The sequence below is a fragment of the Mesocricetus auratus genome, unplaced genomic scaffold (assembly GCF_017639785.1).
Source record: "Mesocricetus auratus isolate SY011 unplaced genomic scaffold, BCM_Maur_2.0 Super-Scaffold_100019, whole genome shotgun sequence".
NCBI classification, from domain to species: domain Eukaryota; kingdom Metazoa; phylum Chordata; class Mammalia; order Rodentia; family Cricetidae; genus Mesocricetus; species Mesocricetus auratus.
The window spans coordinates 9,542,608-9,562,383 of NW_024429200.1; the positions used below are offsets into that span (position 1 = coordinate 9,542,608).

General features: G+C 49.0%; 1 protein-coding gene across 2 annotated transcripts in view; it reads left to right on the forward strand.

Moving 5' to 3' along the window:
- Positions 1-19,040, forward strand: part of Plxna4 (plexin A4) — a 438,703-nt gene extending 419,663 nt beyond the window's left edge. The window contains exons 29-33 of one of the 2 annotated variants that reach the window (XM_040728754.1): positions 465-634; positions 4,626-4,838; positions 9,552-9,702; positions 11,980-13,708; positions 15,663-19,040. In XM_040728754.1, the coding sequence (XP_040584688.1) occupies positions 465-634; positions 4,626-4,838; positions 9,552-9,702; positions 11,980-12,075 (630 nt within the window). In that variant the 3' untranslated portion in view covers positions 12,076-13,708; positions 15,663-19,040. Of the gene's footprint in view, positions 1-464; positions 635-4,625; positions 4,839-9,551; positions 9,703-11,979 lie in introns of both variants that reach the window. The other variant, XM_040728755.1, reaches the window with a different exon arrangement.
- Positions 19,041-19,776: the final 736 nt, after the last annotated feature.

Consider the following 19,776-nt stretch of genomic DNA (forward strand, 5'->3'; position numbering starts at 1 on the left):
TTGCCGACGCCATCTCTAACCCTGATACTGGGGATTATTCCATGCCTAGGGTTCTAGCCTTTCTCTTCAGGGTCTAGGTTCTCTGGTCTCTCCGTGGACCCAGATGGTCATTAGCCAGGGTGGGTGGTAGCCAAACAGAACCAGCAGATTGTATTTGTCGTCTCTGACCAAGCATGCTCGTTAGCATTTCAAAAAGTGATACAATGACACCAGCATAGATGAAGCCAAACCCGGTAGCTGGCAGAGGAAGGTGGCTTTGGCCCTGCCGTGTGTCTTCTGACTGTGGTCTGTGTACTGCCGGGGTCCTGTGAAAGGGGAGAAGGTCTGGTGCATGCTGTCCCCCGCTGCCATGCTTAGCAGGGAGGCAGTGTACTGACCCTGCTTGCCCTGTCCCCGAGGTAGCTTTTTCAAACTACTCAGAGCTGCCTAGGCTGGGCTGGGTCTAAATGTGTCCCCCTCCCCAGGGCACGCTGCAGAAGTTTGTGGACGACCTGTTCGAGACCATCTTCAGTACAGCCCACCGCGGTTCTGCTCTGCCTCTAGCCATCAAGTACATGTTTGACTTCCTTGATGAGCAGGCTGATAAGCATGGTATCCATGACCCGCACGTCCGCCATACCTGGAAAAGCAACTGGTGAGTAAAGGGTGAGGGAGGGCATGTCTGGAGAGGCCGGCGACCTGCCCACCCAGCCTGCATCAGAGAGACAGGTTTTCCGGAGACCTGGCCACTGTCTCCCTCCTCTATGGGTCTCCACTCAACCACATTCTCTGGTCTTCCCCATCTTCTTACTTCCCCCTCCCCTAATCTCTCTTTGTACCTTTATTTCCAGCCTGTTATTCAGTCAACAAACTATACTAATCCCATGAGCATATGCCATCACATCCAGGCCACTGTCACATGCAGCTACTTTCTGGGTGTGGGACAATATGTCCAACACTGAGGACCTTAGACCAGTCAGACAGAGTCCCTGTCTTCAGTAAGCTGGCAGATGAGAATATGGAAAAAGAGAAAGAGTTGTCTATCTACATGGACAAACACTAGCATAGAAAAATGCATGAGTTGGACAGGGCCACCGAGTAACAGCATTTCATGAAATCTTGTCAGGAGGGTTTCGAGGCATGTGCAGATGGCACCTGGATTCTAATTCCATCCAATAAGCTTATCTTTTCTTTCCCCAGGCTTCTTTCCAAAAGCTGCTAAGAATCGGTTTGTGTTCCCTGGGGGGCACAGGATTTTCTAACTACTGACAACACTCCAATCATCTGCACTGAGGTCCCCTTTCTCCTTTGAATGCACAGCATCTTCCCTGCCATCTGTATATAGTGGGTGTTTCATTTGAGGTGGAAGTCACAAGGCCAAGCATCAGTATTCAACACAGGATGCAGAACCTTGAGGAAACGGGGCTCAGTAAATATTGATGAGAAGCAGGCAGTGATGGCTGCTTGAGAGTTTTACCTGGGGCACAGCTAGCTGATGTGAGTCTCGTCCTCTAGAACTGAATCACTGTCACCTTTAGATGGTCCCCTTCCCAGGCCATTTTCCTTCTAAAGCAGCATGGGAGTGGTACCCAGTAATGTAACTACTAGGCTCGGCCATGCTCCAGGACACAGGCAGTCACCTTGATGCCCATGTAGGGGCCCAGACCTGAAAACTAAGGCAGAAGTCAGTCTGGGGTATTGTTGTTGTTCTCGTGAGCATGCTGTGGCCTTTCCTTCTGCCACTTGTAGAGGAGCACTAACCCCCAAAATGCACAGCACACACATCATCCTTACTGTCCTTCTAAAGCAGGGCCCCTAGAATCTGGGTTCCATTCTGTGCCCCCATTCTTATGAAGTGGCTTCCTCCTCTCAAGTCCTATCTGTGATTCTTGGGAGGAGACCTGCGAGTCTACATGTCTCTGACAATGAATCTTTACCTAGTGTCAGCCACCTTCACGTGGAGCAGGTGCTCCACCGAGTCCTATTGCTGTTGGCCAGGGAAACAGGATTTTGCAAGCCACCCCTAAGTGCCAGCCTTCTTTGGGAGTCATGCCAAGGTCTCAGATGCTGCATAGAGACATGGACTGGGCCATGGAAATTTCCGCTCAGGGACTAAGCACACTCCACTTACTGTAGAGAGAACTACACCAGCTTCAAGTTCTCCCTCAGAAAGGCATCCGCCCCTGATCTCCTGGTACCTTGGACAAGATGCAATTAGTAATGATCAGCTCTACCTGTGGATTAGAGTTCATTGTCTCTTTTGAGGACATTGTCTCTTTATTCCTGAATCAAGGTGTGACTTGCCTGCCTCCCCCACCCCGTCTTCCCCAATTCCCTACAGGTTCTCTGTTAAATAACACTCCTTCCCATTTAGCCAGAGTGGCTGCAATCAGCCGGAGATGAGTGTCACCACTGATGTTAATAACATGCTAATATTTCATTAGGCAGGAGCCTCGGTGGTGCCTCTGCTTCCTGTGTGGTATGCCTGCCTCCCTACAGGTTTGAGGGACAGGGAAAAACAGTTACTGCAGCCTTATGGGTTCCCAGCCCCTCTGATCTGAGTGGGACTTAGGGAGATTGGAACAGGGGAATTGACTGGTAGGGAAACTGAGTGTCTCATTCAGAGTTCCAAGCCCAGAGATCATAACCACCTCGTAGGGAGGTTGAGAAGCTACTGTGAGCCTCGGTACTCAGGTGCTCTCAAATCCATTTACTTTCTATCCTGAATTCCCAGTGATAAAGCACAGACACCAAGTATTAGTAGACCTCAGTGTGCCTGCCCCAACCCTATGTGGCACTCATTGTAGAGACTTAGTAAATGCTTGTTGATTGATTGGCATCTGTGAATGTCAGGTCGTCCTGTATTCACGGTGTTTGTTGTCTGTATTATACCGACTGGCTGCTGGCAGCTAGAACAAGAGCAAAAATATTGTATCCAGTGCCTTGAAATAATGTAATTCAAAGATGTTAAGTTCTAAGAGGCAAGCCAAACACACGCGGGCATTGTAACTATCACCAACCGTGAGCACAGCCACCAAAACAACAATAAAACATCAGGGGAAGAGGCGGGAGGCAAAGAGGTAGGAGCGAAGAGGAAGAAGAAAGCCATGCCTGCACTGTCCCCCTCCTTACTGGCAGCCCAGCTGGCTGGTGGGAGCTGCAGAGCTAGAAGGGGCAGGGAGAGCACAGCCCAAAGCTCTCCTCCTGCAAGCCTTCTGTCTAGAAATGCAGTGACCACAGAACCAGGCTGCATTGCATAATTTTCTCCTCTTTGTCTTTGTATGTGGATTCCTTACCTGCAGCCCATCCAAGGAATACACCAATGCAATGTTTTTAAAATAAATCAAGCATGGGCCCGGGGATGTTTGAGCCCTAGGTTTGCTCCCCAATGCCACATAAAACTGTGTATTGTGGTACACACATGTATCCTCAGCACTTGGGAGGTAGAGGCAGAAGGATCCTCAGCTACATAGTACATTTACAGACAGTCTGGGCTACATGAGATCCTGTCTCAAAAAAGAGGGGGAGGGATGGGGAACCGGGGAAATGGCTTGGTTGGTAAAGTGCTTGCCATGCTTGCATGAGGACCCAAATTCAACCCCCAGCACCCACAGAAGAAGCTGCTTATGGTGGCATATACTTGTAAGATAGCACCAGAGAGCCTGAGGCAATAGGATCTCTGATGATTTCTGGCCAGCCAACTTAGCCTAGGTCATGAGTCCCAGGCCAAAAGAGACTCTGTCTCAAAAGAGCAAGCTAAAAAATACAAGGCTGCAGGGTGACCTCTAGCCTCCACAAGTACAAACACAAAGGTATATCCCCCTCCTCAGACACCAACACACACACAACAACAACCATGGAGAACAAACTCATCAAGTGTCCCTCTGAGAAGGCTCTGCATGGGCTGCTCTGGGTGGATTTGGCACCTAGATTAATATGACATTCTCTGCTCTCAATAGCAAATGTTATTTGTGTGTGCTTGGCTGCATATGTCTTCCCTACAAACTTGGAATACAGGGTTCCTGAAGACGGGATGTGTCTCAGTTATTGTGTTCCCTGTTGCTAGCCTCGCTCTTGGAAGGCAATAGGTACTGACTGGAAGACAGGAGGAGAGGGATGAGATACTCTGGGTTAGATCAGGGGCTGGTGGTAAAGGATCATATCCCCCCTCAGTGCCATTTCCTTCACCAAGCAGGAAGTAGCTTATGGCACTAGACAGGAAGCAAGGGTGTGACGTCTGTCACATCATCCAGTAAAGCAGTCAGATGCAAAACCTAGATCCCTTAAAGTCCATCAAAGGGATGGTCCCAGCATCAGGCAGGTAAGAATAAAGTTCAAACTCTGCTTTGAAGCATACACATAGCTGACTCCTACACCAAAAGGAAGGTGCAGAGCTCATACCACAACTCAGTCTCACATCCTCTCAGGTTCCTCCAGAGGTATTTCTCTAGATGAGGTTCCAACCTCACTCGTTTCCTGTGTGTTGAATAGACCCACGTCCCTTCCTGTCCCCTTTACCATCCATGGCAGTCACAGATGGTTCCTAAGCTCTGTGAAATCTAGCCATTGCTCCTTCTTGGAACTCTCTACCAGGCTACACCCCACCACCCCATCACCCCTGACTGGCTGCTTCTTTCCTCCGACAGCCTGCCCCTGCGGTTTTGGGTGAACATGATCAAGAACCCTCAGTTTGTGTTTGACATCCACAAGAACAGCATCACGGATGCCTGTCTCTCTGTGGTGGCCCAGACCTTCATGGACTCCTGCTCCACATCGGAGCACCGGCTGGGCAAGGACTCCCCCTCCAACAAGCTGCTGTATGCCAAGGATATTCCCAGCTACAAGAACTGGGTGGAGAGGTGAGTATGACCTGAGGGTACCTGGTTAGAACAGGCTACAGCCCTGGACCAGACAGCCCTCCCCTGCAAGCAGGACAAAGCTACCACACTAGTCACTGTCACAGAGGATCCTGCAGCTGAAACACCCAAAACTCATGTCCTCCACATTGAAGCAAGCACTGGGAAACATGGCAGAGCTTACTATGTGACCCACATTCCTATTTGGAACAGCATGGATCTTAGTGAAGTGTCTTTTTTTTATCCCAGAAGGAGATGTGATCCCTGATCTTCTCTCTTCTCTCCACACACACACACACACACACACACACACACACACACACACACTCCACTCGTGCCTACATCCACATATTCCTTACACATACATATTACACACATATGTTTAGCATATATACTCTGCAGATGCACAGACTAGATAGACATGCATTCACAGTATTGAATGAATGCACAGGTACCATGAACACATGTATGCACCACACATATATACACCACAATTGCATACATACATATATCTGCCTGCCACCCATGTCCATTTACACATATGCCATACACATAGGACATATGCGTACGTTCATAGCATCCATCTTCCCGTCCATCCTCCCACCATCCTTCCTCCAACCCTGCATCCCACTTCTGCCTCCACACACCTTGCAATGGTAGTGGTGGTGACCCCCTGAAGACTTCCCAACTTGTGGCTAAATTTTGGCAGAGAGGAGAGCCTCTTGCTTTCCTCAGACTGTAGGCTGCTGTATTGACCTCACTGAGGGTACCCAACAGAACAGACTCCTGAATCTGGCATATGATTGGCTATCCCTTCTACTGTATTACCAGTAACCATGAACTATACTCTCATTTGGTTTGGCTTTTCTTTGTTTTTGTTTTGTTGTTGTTTACTTAAAGACTGTTTTTATATTTACCATACAAAGTAATGGGCTTCACGATGACATTTTCTACACGAACGGCACGCCCTCTGCTTATATGCATTATCCTCTGGTCCCCTGATTTCCTCAGATTTTAACCTGGGAGAATCTCAAGGCTGAACCTGTCAATATGAGCCTCACTCGTTTATCATCTGCAGATTTTGTCTGTAGGAGCTAAGTAGAGAAGAACTGCTGTTGGCCCACCAGGGACCTCACCTCTGTGGGCCACACATTAAATGCCATCCATGACATGCACCATAGCATCGAGAAGGCAACAAACTGTAAACATCTAAATACACTTTCTAAGGAGCCCAAATGGATCCTGTGCCATGTAGCTACTGGTCAGTGCTCATCAAGATCCCTAGTTATAGATGAAGGTAAAGCTGGCCCTGGAAGCAGCACTGAGAGGAGGTTGGGCAGCTGGCTTTTCATGCATGCATCCACTAGGCTGACACTGATGCATCCGTGGGCTCTGCTCTGGGTGCATTGTGCACAGGGGAAATATTGGACATGACCCACATTGCGGCTCCCACATCTGAGTGTCTGGCGTTGAGGGGATAAAGGAGTGAGACCCTCATTCTGCTGGGTCTGGAGACATCAGTCATCCATTCCAAGAGGCCTCTGAAAGCCACATTTGGGGGCATCATAGCCTGAGGCTCAAAATGGTTTTTGGGTCTGCATTCCTACCCTCTTATAACTCTCAGATGAAGATTCTTTCCAACTTTGTTCAACCCATCACACTCAAACCCATGAAACATGGAAGAATCCAGATTTCTGGGGCCTTTCCCTGGATGGCAACCCCCTGAGTTCTGATGTGGGGCCCCCAGGGGCTGGCATCTCACCTAAGTTGGGCAAAGCCAAGCAAGGAGAGTAAACTGAAACCAGGAGTGGGGACCCAGACCCTGCCTGCCACAGCAAATGGCAGCCAGCCCTCCAGGTTGCCAGGGCCAGCTAGTCCTGGGATGAGAGAGGGGGACTAAGGGATGTTCAGAGCCTCTCTGAAGAGGTGCCTCACTGTAGGCAGAAATACTGTAAGTTCAAGAAGGGGGTCAAGGCTGACCTCTCTGTTCTTCGTGTGCAGTCAGCTGCTGAGAGCACTTGTTTGACGTTCATTGTCAGGGCTTTATCACATTCTTAACAATCGATAAGACACCTCAGCTGAGGTCCAGCATGAAGGCCAGCTTGGCAGGAGGAGTAGGAAGGAATTGTGTACATGGCAGAGGAGACTCCATGCAGGGTCATGGTCAGGCTGTGGGTGGGGCAGGCTGGATAGCTGTGGGCTGGGCAGAGCCCTGGAGCTGTGGTAGTATTAGCTAAGCCCTGCAGAGAGGGTGGGACCACTTAGCAGCAGGCAGCCTTGGGCTGAGAACAAGATAGAAAGCCAGTGACTGAGTAGCCTGTAGCCACTTGCCTCCACCCATCCGGAAGTTTCCAAAGATAAGGCCACGTAGTTGATCCACCTGGGGGCTAGTAGAGGACCACAGACATGCCTTAGGGTGCAGTCCAGTCTCCTCAAGGAAAGAGGAGTGTAAGAGATGAGGCGAATTCTTCTGAAATATTCTCTTTGTCGAAATATGTTGTTCAAGCACCCTGCAGGAGGCAAACTGCTGCAAAGGACAGATGTTGAGCATCTTCTGTTTCTAGCATGGGAAAGGTCCTTTCCCTGTGTGGACAGGCTACTACACCTGTCAGGGACCATGCAGCAGTAGGAGTCTGTTCTGTTTGTAAGAAGCCTGACAGTTTCACATGCAGGTAACAGGAGCAGCAGGGGCCTTCACTTCTGTTGACAGTTGTGTCTTCTCTGTGGAAACCTGAGTTTTCTGTCCTGGAGTTTCTGGTTTTCTACAGATGACAGAGTAGAACTGTCTGGACAAAAGCTTTGGACACAACCACGGTCCATGAGCTGCTGACCATAGTGCTGAAAATGAAAGAAACCATTGTCCATGCTTCTCAGGCATAGGACTGCAAAGATAACCTTTCCTCGGCAAACCTATCTAGCGTGGCTGTTGCAGAATCCATGAGGGCACAGTGGTGCAAATCTCCTTGGCAATGGCAAGGTCAGGACCTATCAGAGAAACCTCTGTTCTGCTGTAAAATGGAATGTTGGCCTTTATTAGATCCAGATATAGTTTATTTGTGGCCATGTATGAACCTTTACTACCTGCAATGTCACTAAGTCACCCAGACCCAGCATGCTCGAGCACTGAGACAGGAAATTTAGGGCAGAGTCCACCTTGAAAAGAAGATGGTGGTCTTCTGGGGTAAAGATGTGAGCACTGCGGGCTTCTGGGGACAAGAAGGAGATGGGAGAAAGCGTTGTGAAGGGCGGGATGGAGTCCAGAGGAACCAAGGGCAGCACATCTTCCAAATGTCCTCAAGCCGCTTCCTAAAAGACCTCATCATTCAGCCTTTGTCTTATTCTTGCCTAGGCAGCAGGCCATGACCAATACCTCCTTGCCAGTCACAGCGGAATCCACTCAACAGGCAGCGGGCATTGTGTCTGCTTCAGCAAATGGGTTTCTGAGGCCACAGGTGTTTCCCTCTGATCACCCCCTCCCCCAGACAGAGGCCAGACATCTTCTCCTTCCTTCTTCCCTGAAGACACAGCAGCAGACTGTGGCCCAAGGCAAACGGTCATCTCAGCCCTTGCCTGCCTGGGAAGATGCTGGTCACAAATTGAGCTGTCTTTTACTGTAGCCCTGGAGCTGATGGCTGAGGGAGCCAAGACCATTTCTGACAGCCTGTCACCCAAGTACTGAGAACTGTTGGGGACAGGCAGAAGTCAGGCAAATGGCATGGGGATAGGATAGGAGCACCCTGTCAGAACAGGAAGGGATATAAACCAAGAAAGACGCAGCAGGGCCAGTAAGAAAGACACAGGGTCACCTTGCAACAGAAACCCAAGTCCTTGGAGATCCGAAGGTTCATCACACCAGTACTCATAAACCCTTGAAGGAGTTTCCTTCCTTAAACACCATGCTGGCACCTCACCTGCCTTACCCCGTCCCTTCCCTGGGATCTCTTCTCCCTTCCCCCATTCTAGCTCCTCCTGTTGCTGACTTCAGCCCTGCAGCCCAAGGACTTGGTGTACCACGGGCCAGCAACTTCAATGCCTCTTCACTTGTCGGTGACTCCCCATCTCTCCACTTGCCTCGTCTCTTTCCCTGACACCTACAACCCCAAAGCACACTGTAGAAGGTGAAAACGTGGCTGTGTCAGGGGCACAGAGATCTTTCACTTCCTCATTAGGAAACTACACAGCTCTCCTCTGGCGGGGGGCCTCGGAGGTCTGGTGCATAAAATGTCAAATTGCAGAAATTAAAAATGTAAATGCTGGCATCTAATTAACCAGTTGACAGCAGTGCACAGCTGCAAGTGACAGTGACTGATTGCCTTCTGCCAGCCTCTCTCTCTCCCAGAAGCCCCCCCCCAACTCTCTCCTAACCTCCAGAGAGCTCAGGCCATCAGGGAACAGCAACTGTTCAAAAGAATCCTCCAGTCCTGCTCGGGAGGCAGAAGGCAATCCTGTGGCAGGAGCTTGGAACAAAGTAGATGCTGTGGGCAGAAGTCCTCTAACTGTTGGTTTTTCTCTCTCCACCCTTCCATACCCTTCCCTCTGTGTCTCTTATGTCAGAGCTGCAGAGAGCTCTCCCTGACTGTGGCACAGAAGCCTGGATGGAACACTACTATGATCCCCAAAAGGTCACAGCATAGGGTCCCAGTGCTTGGAGCTTCCCTGTGGCCCGTACACTCTCTGCATAGATTCCAATTCCTCTCTGTCTGCCACCTCTCACAGATATTACTCAGACATCGGGAAGATGCCAGCGATCAGCGACCAGGACATGAACGCATACCTGGCCGAGCAGTCACGGATGCACATGAATGAATTCAACACGATGAGTGCACTCTCAGAGATCTTCTCCTACGTGGGCAAATACAGTGAGGAGGTAATAAGCTTTGCCCTGCCCTGCCGGGGCCTGTAGAGGCAGAGATGAGGAGCACGTCTGAATGCTTTGTGTACAGAGACAGCCACACGGATATGCCCCCTGATGCCTCTGTTAGGAAGATTCTACCAGCCAGACCCAGGGCGGCCCTGTGGGACTGAAGTGGGTACTGAGGATGGGCTGATCCTCATATCTGCATCAGATCCTATTCTTCTCAGATACAGATCTCTGTTTCTTTTATTCCTCTCTATTCCTTGCCCTGGGACTGAATCCAAGGCCTCACACATGCTAAGCAAGAGTTCTACCATTTTTCATTGTGAGATAGTCTCCATAAATTGTCCAGACTAATCTTGAGTTCACTTTGCACCCCGCCCCAGGTCCCAGTCTGGTCTTGAACTCGCCTCCTGCCTCAGCCTTCCAGAGTTACTAAGAATACAGCATGCCCCAGCAGACCTAGCTTATTCTTTCTCCATCATTGCCCTTGAATTCTTTTCATTGTCGTCTCTGATCCAATCCTCCCTGAGTGAGGACTTCCTCACTCTTAGTGTACTATGGCATCTTGTAGAGCAGAACAGACCAGAACAGAATAGATACAGGATGGAACGGAAAAATAGAGTGGAATAGATGGACAGAATAGAAAGGAATTTTGGGATAGAAGGAGAATAAACAAAACCAGAACAGAATAGGGATGGAAAGTATGCATTTTTTATTGTATTCTCTAGTTAGAAAATACCACCTGGGTAACTGCCACTATAGATTCTACCTTCATTCTGGTTAACATAAAGGAGCTATGGGAGGTGCTTAGCTGTGCGGATACAGACTTAAGTGGTTTGGGATCCAGAGTCCCTACATCCAAGCACAGCATAGCAGCCTTCTTGGAGCAGAAGCTAAGCACACCCAAGAGCTAAGGCCACTGCCCAGGCTTTTTTATTCCTTACAGTCTTGTCACCCAGAGAAGTTCAAAAACCCTGTTAAAGAATCCCAGCAGGCAGGTCTAGAGCCCAGTGTCCTGCAGTCGATGAACAACATATGATATGACCTTATATGACCCTCATGTTAGCAAAAAGGGGTAGTGAGTCCCTTAGGGGAGGGACCACTGCCACCAGTCTCCAGATCAGTTATGGTCCCTGGCAAAGTGTTCCTGTTTGTGGCAGTCAAGCAAATAAGAATGTTCTGTGATACAGCACTGCTCCTTCATCTTGGAAAGGACCACCCCGTCACCTACCAGAACACTTGTCAACTTTTAGTATCACAGCGGTAAAGGACAAATCCTGGCTAGCTCAGTAGGCAGCTCTAGCATCTGTTCCTCAATTAAATATGCATCAATTAGTCATGAAATTCAAAGCCCAAGGAGCCTCCAGGTTTCCCTAAGCTCAGTCACCATTCTTTGCTCTCCAACCCTCATCCCTGCCCTTCAGACCACAGAACATCCCACCCTGCTGGCCTCCTGTGGAGCAGGCATTGTGCTCAGGTTGCTCGTGTGTGTGACCTGGCCTTATCCATGGGACCTAAGCAAAGCAGAGGTAGATTCCAGAGAAGGAAGCATGATCCTTCAGAAAGATCATGTTTTACTCCATTATCACCAGGCTGGAAGCTGGCAGAACCATGACTCCGTGTGGCTTGTCTTGAGTCCCCAGGAAATCCCAGAAACTTTTCTGCAAACACCACCATCACCCATTATTGTCCTCTGCCAATCTCCTGACAGCAGAACGAGTTTGGGAGACTATGTGCCTGTTATAGAATAGGATTGGAAAGCATATTCAACTTACAACCTTATTCCTTCAGGGATATTTGGCTTTTAACAGACAAAGTTAAGTCAACTGACTTTCTAAATGTGAATATTTGGGCCCCAAGGAGCTACTGGGAACTCTCTTCCTTATAGTGGAAGGAAAAGTAGGACTTGTTAATATCATAAAAGCACCACCAGCACCCCACTTTTGTGCTGGCTCTGGAACTCCCCAGATGCCACTGAGACAGAGGTGACAGTGGCTTCTAAGCGTCTTCAGCAAAGCTTCTCCTCCTGCCACTGTTGCTCACACACTATCCAGATGTGACAGTGTGTGTGCTGCTGTCCCGTGCTGCTGGTGACATGGGTGCTTTTATGCCTCCCACCTCTTCTTACCCATGTCCCCATGTCACTCAGGCTGCTTGCTTACACAGCATTTCTAGTAGCAACAGGTGCATTAGTGCCCTGACAATGTCCATGCTGCCTTTATGTTCCCTACAAACATGGGTACACATACCCAGACTAGTAATTTTCCATCTTCGATCCTTCCACAGATCCTTGGACCCCTGGACCATGATGACCAATGTGGAAAGCAGAAACTGGCTTACAAACTAGAACAAGTCATAACCCTCATGAGCTTAGACAGCTGAGAACTGTCCTTCCAGGGCCATCCTGGAGGGAGGGACACACCAAGCCGTGCCTCAGTCTAGATTATCATCTTTACCAAGTGCAAGTTCCGACAGGCATCAGCAGCAGCAATCCCCCCCAGCAGCGCCGCCGTCTCTCCTTCCGTTTTTCTCTCTCTCTTCTGTCTCTCCCTCTTTCCGGAGTCCCATCTCTCTCAGTTGCTCTGTCAGTGTGACTGGACCACAACACTGACCCTCAGTCAGTCCAGGGATGGCCAGACCCATGGTGAGAGATCTGACCAGAAGATGTCAGAGTGAGGCTCTCCCTCCCAGCTGCTCCTGGCTCCGTGCATCAGCAGCAGGCCTCAAATAAGGACGAGGAGCTGAGGACGGAGAACACTCCTATGCTGCTACTTCACCTTCTGCGTTGAAAATCCCAACTGTGGTCCAAAACCTGGCTTCAGGAAGCAACTGTGAGCTCAGTATTATCTGAAGTAGGAGACATCACTTGGATCTCCCTTTCCACACCCTTAACAAGGGACCAGGTAGTGGCCTGGGTGCTTTGTAACTGTGAGAATAAAAAAGGTCTTGCCTCCTTCAAATGTAGAAGTGAGGACCAGTGGAAGTTTAAAGATGCTCTCTCAGGGGCCACTGCCTACACGTTTGATGTCCAGCAGCCTTCCATCCCCTTCCAATAGCCTTCCAAGTATCCATACAGATCTTTCTCCCCTGCCTGTGAAAAGTCAGGACAGGAGAAAGCTAACGGTTACATTCCACCATGGATATTCTCCTACATCATCTAATCTGGTTCCTAATAGCAGAAATGTAACATGGAGAGAGAGAGAGAGAGAGAGAGAGAGAGAGAGAGAGAGAGAGAGAGAGAGAGAGAGAGAGAGAATCATCTATGCCAGAAGCAACATTTATTGTTCTCTATTCACCCCCAAGTTCAAATGCATCCTGACCATAGTCAGAGGTCCATGGCCAGAGCCTCGTACGTTGTCTATAGAAGGCAACTCCATTCTCCTTTGCCACCATCATCAAAGGTCGCAGTGAAATGCAGACTGGATCTAGGAGATTCTACCTCCAGCCATCTCCAAGGCTCCATCCCCACTGTCTTTGAGAACACCATAGAAGGCCAGGGCAAACAGCCCAGTCCCCGTCCTCCTGCAGAATCTGGTGCCATTGCTATGCAGATGACTTTGTCACTGGACTGTCCAGACCTCTGTGGGATTGTTTCATCAACATATCAGCTGTCTCTTCCATGGTCCTTCTTCTCCATCCCTTCTGAAGTCATCATTGGAGGAAACACACTTAAGCACAGCCTCACCAAGACAGAACAAGACGCCAGCCAGCCTCAGTCACCAGCTTACGCCTGGAAGGGACTGGAGAGCCAAGTGAGGAATCTGGATGGATACGGAAAAAAGTGCATCCCACTGTCCACGGCCTTGGCATTTATCTTTCCATCGTGTTTTTCCATCCGCGGAGATATGCCATTTTGTGTTAGCCACTCAGGCAAATGTGTGCTCAGAAATGTAACAAGTGGTTATGACAAGAGGTGGTCGTCTCGTGGGTCTTGGGACCCCACAATCTCGAAGGGATCTTGGATAGTGAATGGCCCAGTCTCTGCTGTGAGCGGGAATCTCTTTTGGCAGCTCAGGTTTGTTGTCCATCACTCATGGAGCCCAGAGAGGCACTGGAGAAGGTGGTGTTAATAGCATCCCACAGTCGTGTCTTCCTTCGTGTCCCATGCATCACGGGTCATTTCTTCCCATAACCTAAAATGAGCCTCACACGGAGAAGGAGCTCCATACTTTTCAAGCCAAGTTTATGTGTCACCCTGCACCTTTAAGGACATGAGCCTCTTTGCATATGGGAGAGCAGGGTTGAGGGAGGCACCTGGGAATCTGCAGAACGCTCAGAAAGGTTTCTTGTCCCGTCTAAGAGGACGTTGAGATGGTCTCCTTCTCTGTCCCCTGGCTCGTCCGTCCATCCTTCAGTGTCGGTATGCGTCACTGAGTGTCAGTGTGTGTGTGGTAAGGGCATTCTTCTGTCCATAGGAAATCAGAGTGTCACCTGCCAAGGCTGAACTTTGGCAACCCGGAGCGGGCAGTACCACGTAGCATTGCTGGGGACAAACATGGCAAAGACACAGCAATGGAGACAAAGGGAAGAGAAGCCTGGGGAAAAGATGCCCTGGAAGAGGGGAGGGGCGGCGAAAAGGAAAACAAAACAACACAGGTTTGACAGATCAAGTCCCAGGTGGAGACGTGGAGTTTCTATCACTGGTTATTGGTTTTCTTCCATGAAGCTGCAGGACCCGGCAGGCTTCAGGGTGCACGTGGGGGTCAGGCCGAGGGAGCACCTCAGCTGAGAAAGTATTTTTTGCACATATGAAGGGTTGTGAAAGGAGAGAGAGACACGAACATATTTAACACAGATTTGCGGGATAGAAGAGGTGTTTGTGTGTGTGTGTGTGTGTGTGTGTGTGTGTGTGTGTGTGTGTGTGTGCATGGATGAGTGTGCTCTGATTTTTAAGTTTTGCACAGTTAGAGAAAAATGAGACTTTTACCATGGCTTTGCTGACTTTTTTTTCCTGGATAATTTTACTGTTGTTATTATTTTGTCGGTACAGATTCTTTTTCCTTGCATTTGTTAACAAGCAAAACTTCAAACACCTCAGAGAAATATACATATCAGGAAGAAAGAAGCAAGGACAGTCTCGCCTGGGTTTCCTGGGTCTCCTCGTTTCTCTTGAGGAGGGCTTTAGGCAGATGATTTTACTTTAATTGGGTTCTCTCTGGCACTTCATAGGCAGTCCCTGTGGCCTGCTTAGGGACACAGAAATTGACGCCCATCTTGCCTGTAAAAACCTTCCCTTTTGCTGTTTGTGTGTGTGTTTCTTTTTGTTTTCCATTTGATTTTTTTTTATTATTGCAAGTGTGATACATTTAAAAGCAAGCCTAGGCAACGTTGTCCGAAATCTGTCATATCCTCCCAGATTATTCCTTCCAAACCCCCTTGGGATTTTCTAGTTCCTCTTAGCAGCTAGGAGACCCTAATGGTCTGTGAGCTTCCAGAAAACTAAGTCAGAGAAACTAGGACATACGACAAAGTAGTGCCTCGCCCTCTCTCCGGTTCACTTGCAGGGTGTTCCAGATCTGTTGAAGGTGGAACCGTTATTTATCTCTTGGAGTTTGTTCAGAGGGAATGTGTGTGGGAGTAGGTATTCTCTCTCACATCCCCTTCACCTCACCTCTGCATCCTCCTGCTCCCTTCCCCTTCACCTCACGCCTGCATCCTGCTCCTGACACTACTGGTCAAAACGGTACTGATTGCACACAATGAATGTCCAAGTGAAGATTTGAATCTTAAAGGGAGAGGACCAGCAGGGAGCTTGATGGGGTCCTGAACATAAAAGAAAGGATAAAAGAGACCTAGGTCGGTTACTTCTCTGTGGCATATATCTCTGTAGGTGTGGGCGTGGTCTGGTTCTGTCTTTATCCTGCCCTGTAAGGAGACGCTGTGATGTTTCTTAGTGCCATGAAGTCATTAGCTTCTGTGTCAGCTACTTCCTCAGGAAAATACTTTCTTGCCTTTTTCTTTCAATGCAGTTTTAAAAATGGGGACAGAAGATAAGCAGAGAATCCCCCAGACCAAGGTACTTTGCAACCCTGTGCAACATGCATGGCCAGAACCAGCCACTGGAGCCTCCACGTTGGGAGTCCATAGCCCTGGAGCGAGCTCAGGGTGGGTGCCTGAGTGGGGCCACGTTTGGAAAGAGAAATAATTTGTAACGAATCCTGCAGCTCAAGGCAGAGTATCCAGGACAATACCAAGGAAGCAGGAGTTTCTGTGATCGTGGGCTCAGGTCCTGCTTCTACTGGGTTAATGTTGATATAATACCTATCATGTCCACACATCCATCACCCCAACATTCCATCCTGGAGGTCCATGGTGCTCATGTACCACCCCATACCCACACCCCAATGTGCATGTCTGTCTCCCGACTGTGCCCCACTCTGGCAGCTAGCTTCCTCCCTGTTCCTCCTTGAACCTCCTATACAAGGAGCCTCCCCAAGGTCAAGTACTGATTCCGATACAGGAGTTAGTCAGTTCTTCATTCCATTAGAAGTGAGTGCTGTCCCATCCTAGCTTTGGCTGCTTCCCCTGAGTGATAGGATCTCCCTCCTCCAATCAAAGCCCTGTGGGTTCTCCATTAGAGGAGCCACAATAAACGGCATCCCAAATGATCTATGAGACGCAAGCCCTGCCATACTTTCTAGGGGCCTGAATGATGCTACTGTGGTTCATCCTGGCCTAAGCACCTCCCACTTTGACATAAATAGGAGAGCCTCCTTTCTGGCTTCTATCCTAGGAGACTCTGCCTTTGGCTTCACTAGACATCAAGTAACTGCTCCATCCTGAGGAAGGCCAATGACCCATAATCAGGAATCAATTTTCCCTCTTCTCACAGACATGGGGAGGTTCTCAGCTGGTAGGAGACTCAGGTACTTAGTGTGTGTTCCTTCCAAGGGCAGCACTGAGTGACAGTTCTAGCAAGCTCCTAAAGGGAGCGTTGGGTCCAGGGGCATTTCAGTGAGTGAACCAAGGTGACCCTGTCCAGGCTTTTCTCTGGCCTTTCCTCCATCTTTCTCAGCCACATCAAGGACCTCCACCCATCCTTTCAGGACTAGTGTACCCAGACCATACAGCCCTTCCCTTTGGAAAAAAAGACATGGCATATTTGATTGGGTTTTTGTAGTTCGCTGGTTTTTTGGCCTCTTCTCTTAAGAATTTGAAAGTCATGAGGGAGCCTGGCTGTGGGAATAGAATGACTGAGAGGAAGAGTTAAACAGAATTCTTAAATTCTTCCAGTGACTTCTAAGCAGATGAGGCGAGTTTAAAGATGGGAGTGAGAACGCCTCCCCATTAGTAAAAGCAGAGGGTCCAGAAATTCCCCCATGTGAACTGTGAGCATGCCAGTGGAGGGGAGAAGCATCCTTGTGGCTGATAATACCCTCAAGCTTCCCCTGCCCTTTTGACAGACAGAGCCCTCTCCTCCCATCTCTGACAGATTTACCCCAGGCATCCTGCATGAACCTGACTCAAGCTTCATTCTCATCAGTGGGCAAGCTTCATTCCCATCAGTGGGCAGTTGGGGTACCATTCCAGGTGATGGTAGAGGGGCAACTCCCAGAAGAGGCTGGGGCCTTGTATGCTTCTCCTGGTGCTCTGAAGGGGCCGCACCATTCCTCCCATTTAGAAAGCAACCACTGCAGGAAATGATTTAAATATTAGGAGAGACTTTTTGTTTTACTACAAATCATTGCTCTTCAGTAATATTGCTTTTAATTACAGGGAGCATTCAAGTTTAAAAAAATTTAGGTCTTTTCATTATAAAGACAGAACATCTTCATTAGTGTCCCGTTGGAATCCTTTGAGTAGACTGACGGCTATCAGAAAGCTGAGCAGAACAAACAGTTCCCGAGGAGTGAAGAGAACATTGTGTCCTAGGTCCTGGAAGAGATGGCGAGGGCTCTAAGTGGTGGGGTTTGGTTGGGGAGTCTCCATATCCCTCCTCTCTCTTCCCTCCTCCTTCCTCCTTGGGCTCCTATCTAATCCTGGCTCTCTGGGCTGACTCTGGAATCGGTGAATCCTTCATATTGTTTCTCAGCTTCCTTCAAACTGCACTGAAGCTCAGTTTGGGGGGACCCAAACTCTCCCTCCCCAGTGACACAAAAGCAGGTGGACAGCTAATCAGCCAGTTTCTGCCCGTTTCTTTTGTTTGTATCTTTAAACTTAAGACTCAAGCACATATCGGAAAGGGCTCCCTTATGAGAGTAGAGTTCAAAGTGGCAGAGGGTACGGTTCGACAGCACCCCCAAAGACACTCTGAAGCAGAGAATCTTTCAGCAAACAGGACTGAGGAATGTCCCTGTGCAGAGATCAGCTCCATTTGAGCAAGAGGCGAAGATGGGCTATGTGCCTGCATCTACCCTCCTGCCCCTCCCCTGGCGTTCCTATCAGTTGGTTGGCTTATGAAACCTTCCGTTCTTTAAAAATAAAAGCTAGTTTACCTCAAAGAATCATGTTTCCATTTGGAAACCTGTGACATGGCTTGAGAATAGATGGCCCTGCCCACAGCCCTCCCTTCCTGAGCCTAGTGTCCTTGAGACTCATGGTCTTAGCTTAGTCTGAGGATGGCTGCTCTGAGGAGGAGCCAGGTCCTCAGGCCTGAGATGGGGAAGAAGGTTGGATGCAGCCTTCCTCCCCAGCTAACATGTAGGGAACAGCCTCTGTCTCTTCCAGCAGGGTCCTGTCAAGTTACCATAGCAACCAGCAACTCCAGGTACCACAAAAGACAATGGCTCTAAGAACTGAGGTGTGGGAGAGAGCAGGGATTCTGGCCTGGTCAGAGTACCCAGGATTAAGCCCCAAATGCTAGGAGGGCCAAGGAGGAGGAGAAATAGAAATGGGCGCGTGAGTGGGTTAAGCCGCTGCAGAGGCCTTGTGAGTCTGAGCGAGAGGCCGCTGAAAGAGGCAGGACAGATCATCTCTGTTCTCTTCACCACTCACCCCTTTCCAGCATCATGCCCCACTTCTACTCCAGAACTCTCCCCTTGAGTACCGACCTTCGAAAGAAGGAAGCAAAAATATACCTTTGGACAACAGTGTTACCCTGAGCCTCAAGGATAGGTGGATGGGGTCTCTGAAAAAAAAAAAAGAGGGTCTTCTGGTTTTGATTTTTAAAGAAGAGTATCCTAGTAAGATTAAAAAAAAGATTTAAAAAAGTTTTTAAAAGAAAACCTATGCTATTTAAATTGGAGCCCAGTTGTAACTTGGTAAAGGCAAGCTTCTGTACCTTTGTTATAATTAATTGTATACCTGTGTATGTAAATATAAGGCATTCCTATTTTGCAGTTCAGAACAAAAAAACTATTTGTAATATAGAATAAAGTTTATTAAAAAATAATAAAAATGCAGTTTGAGATCTGGGGTCTTTATGTGACTATTTGGGTAAGGTGGGTAATGGGTAGGCGTTGACCTCTGCCATGATGACATGTGCACCTCCTCTCTCCAGACACACAAGGTCTAATATTCTGAGAATAGCCCTTCTACCTAAGGCTTTGTTCTCACTTAAACAGCCACACAGGGTGGTGCCTCTGCACCCCCACGATGTTGACAAGGCTTTGTCAGGGACCTCTGCCAACCCCTGAATCCATCTTGACGCAACCCTCAGCTCTCTGACCATCAGAGTCACTTTGCAAAATGAAACAAGTTTTGCTTTTCTGCTCTAACTCTTCCTGGCAAGCCACACTCTAGTTTCTCCAGCCTGAAAGGCAGCGTCCCTGCCCCCAGTGTAGCTCAACCATGGTAGGTGGTGAGGGCACCTGGCCTTAGGAAGGGGCTTGGAGGAAGCAGCCATGGGTGTGCCTATGGCTGGACATCTTAGCCTTCCACCTCCAGAGAGTCACACTGGACCAGGACGGAACTGCTGAGGAAGAAGATGGTGAGGCTGGGAGTCAACAACCTCTATACAGACAGCCGTGACAAGCAAGTGACACAGAAACACCTCCACAGTGACTCTGTGAACAGAGGGAGACATGTCTGCGGCCTTAAGACCTGGGTGCTGGTTACTCAGACTCAACCAGGAAAGTAGCCAGTGACCAGCAAGAATGCTCTCTTCTTAGCAAACATGGAGGCTGGGTAGGCACATGTAGATCA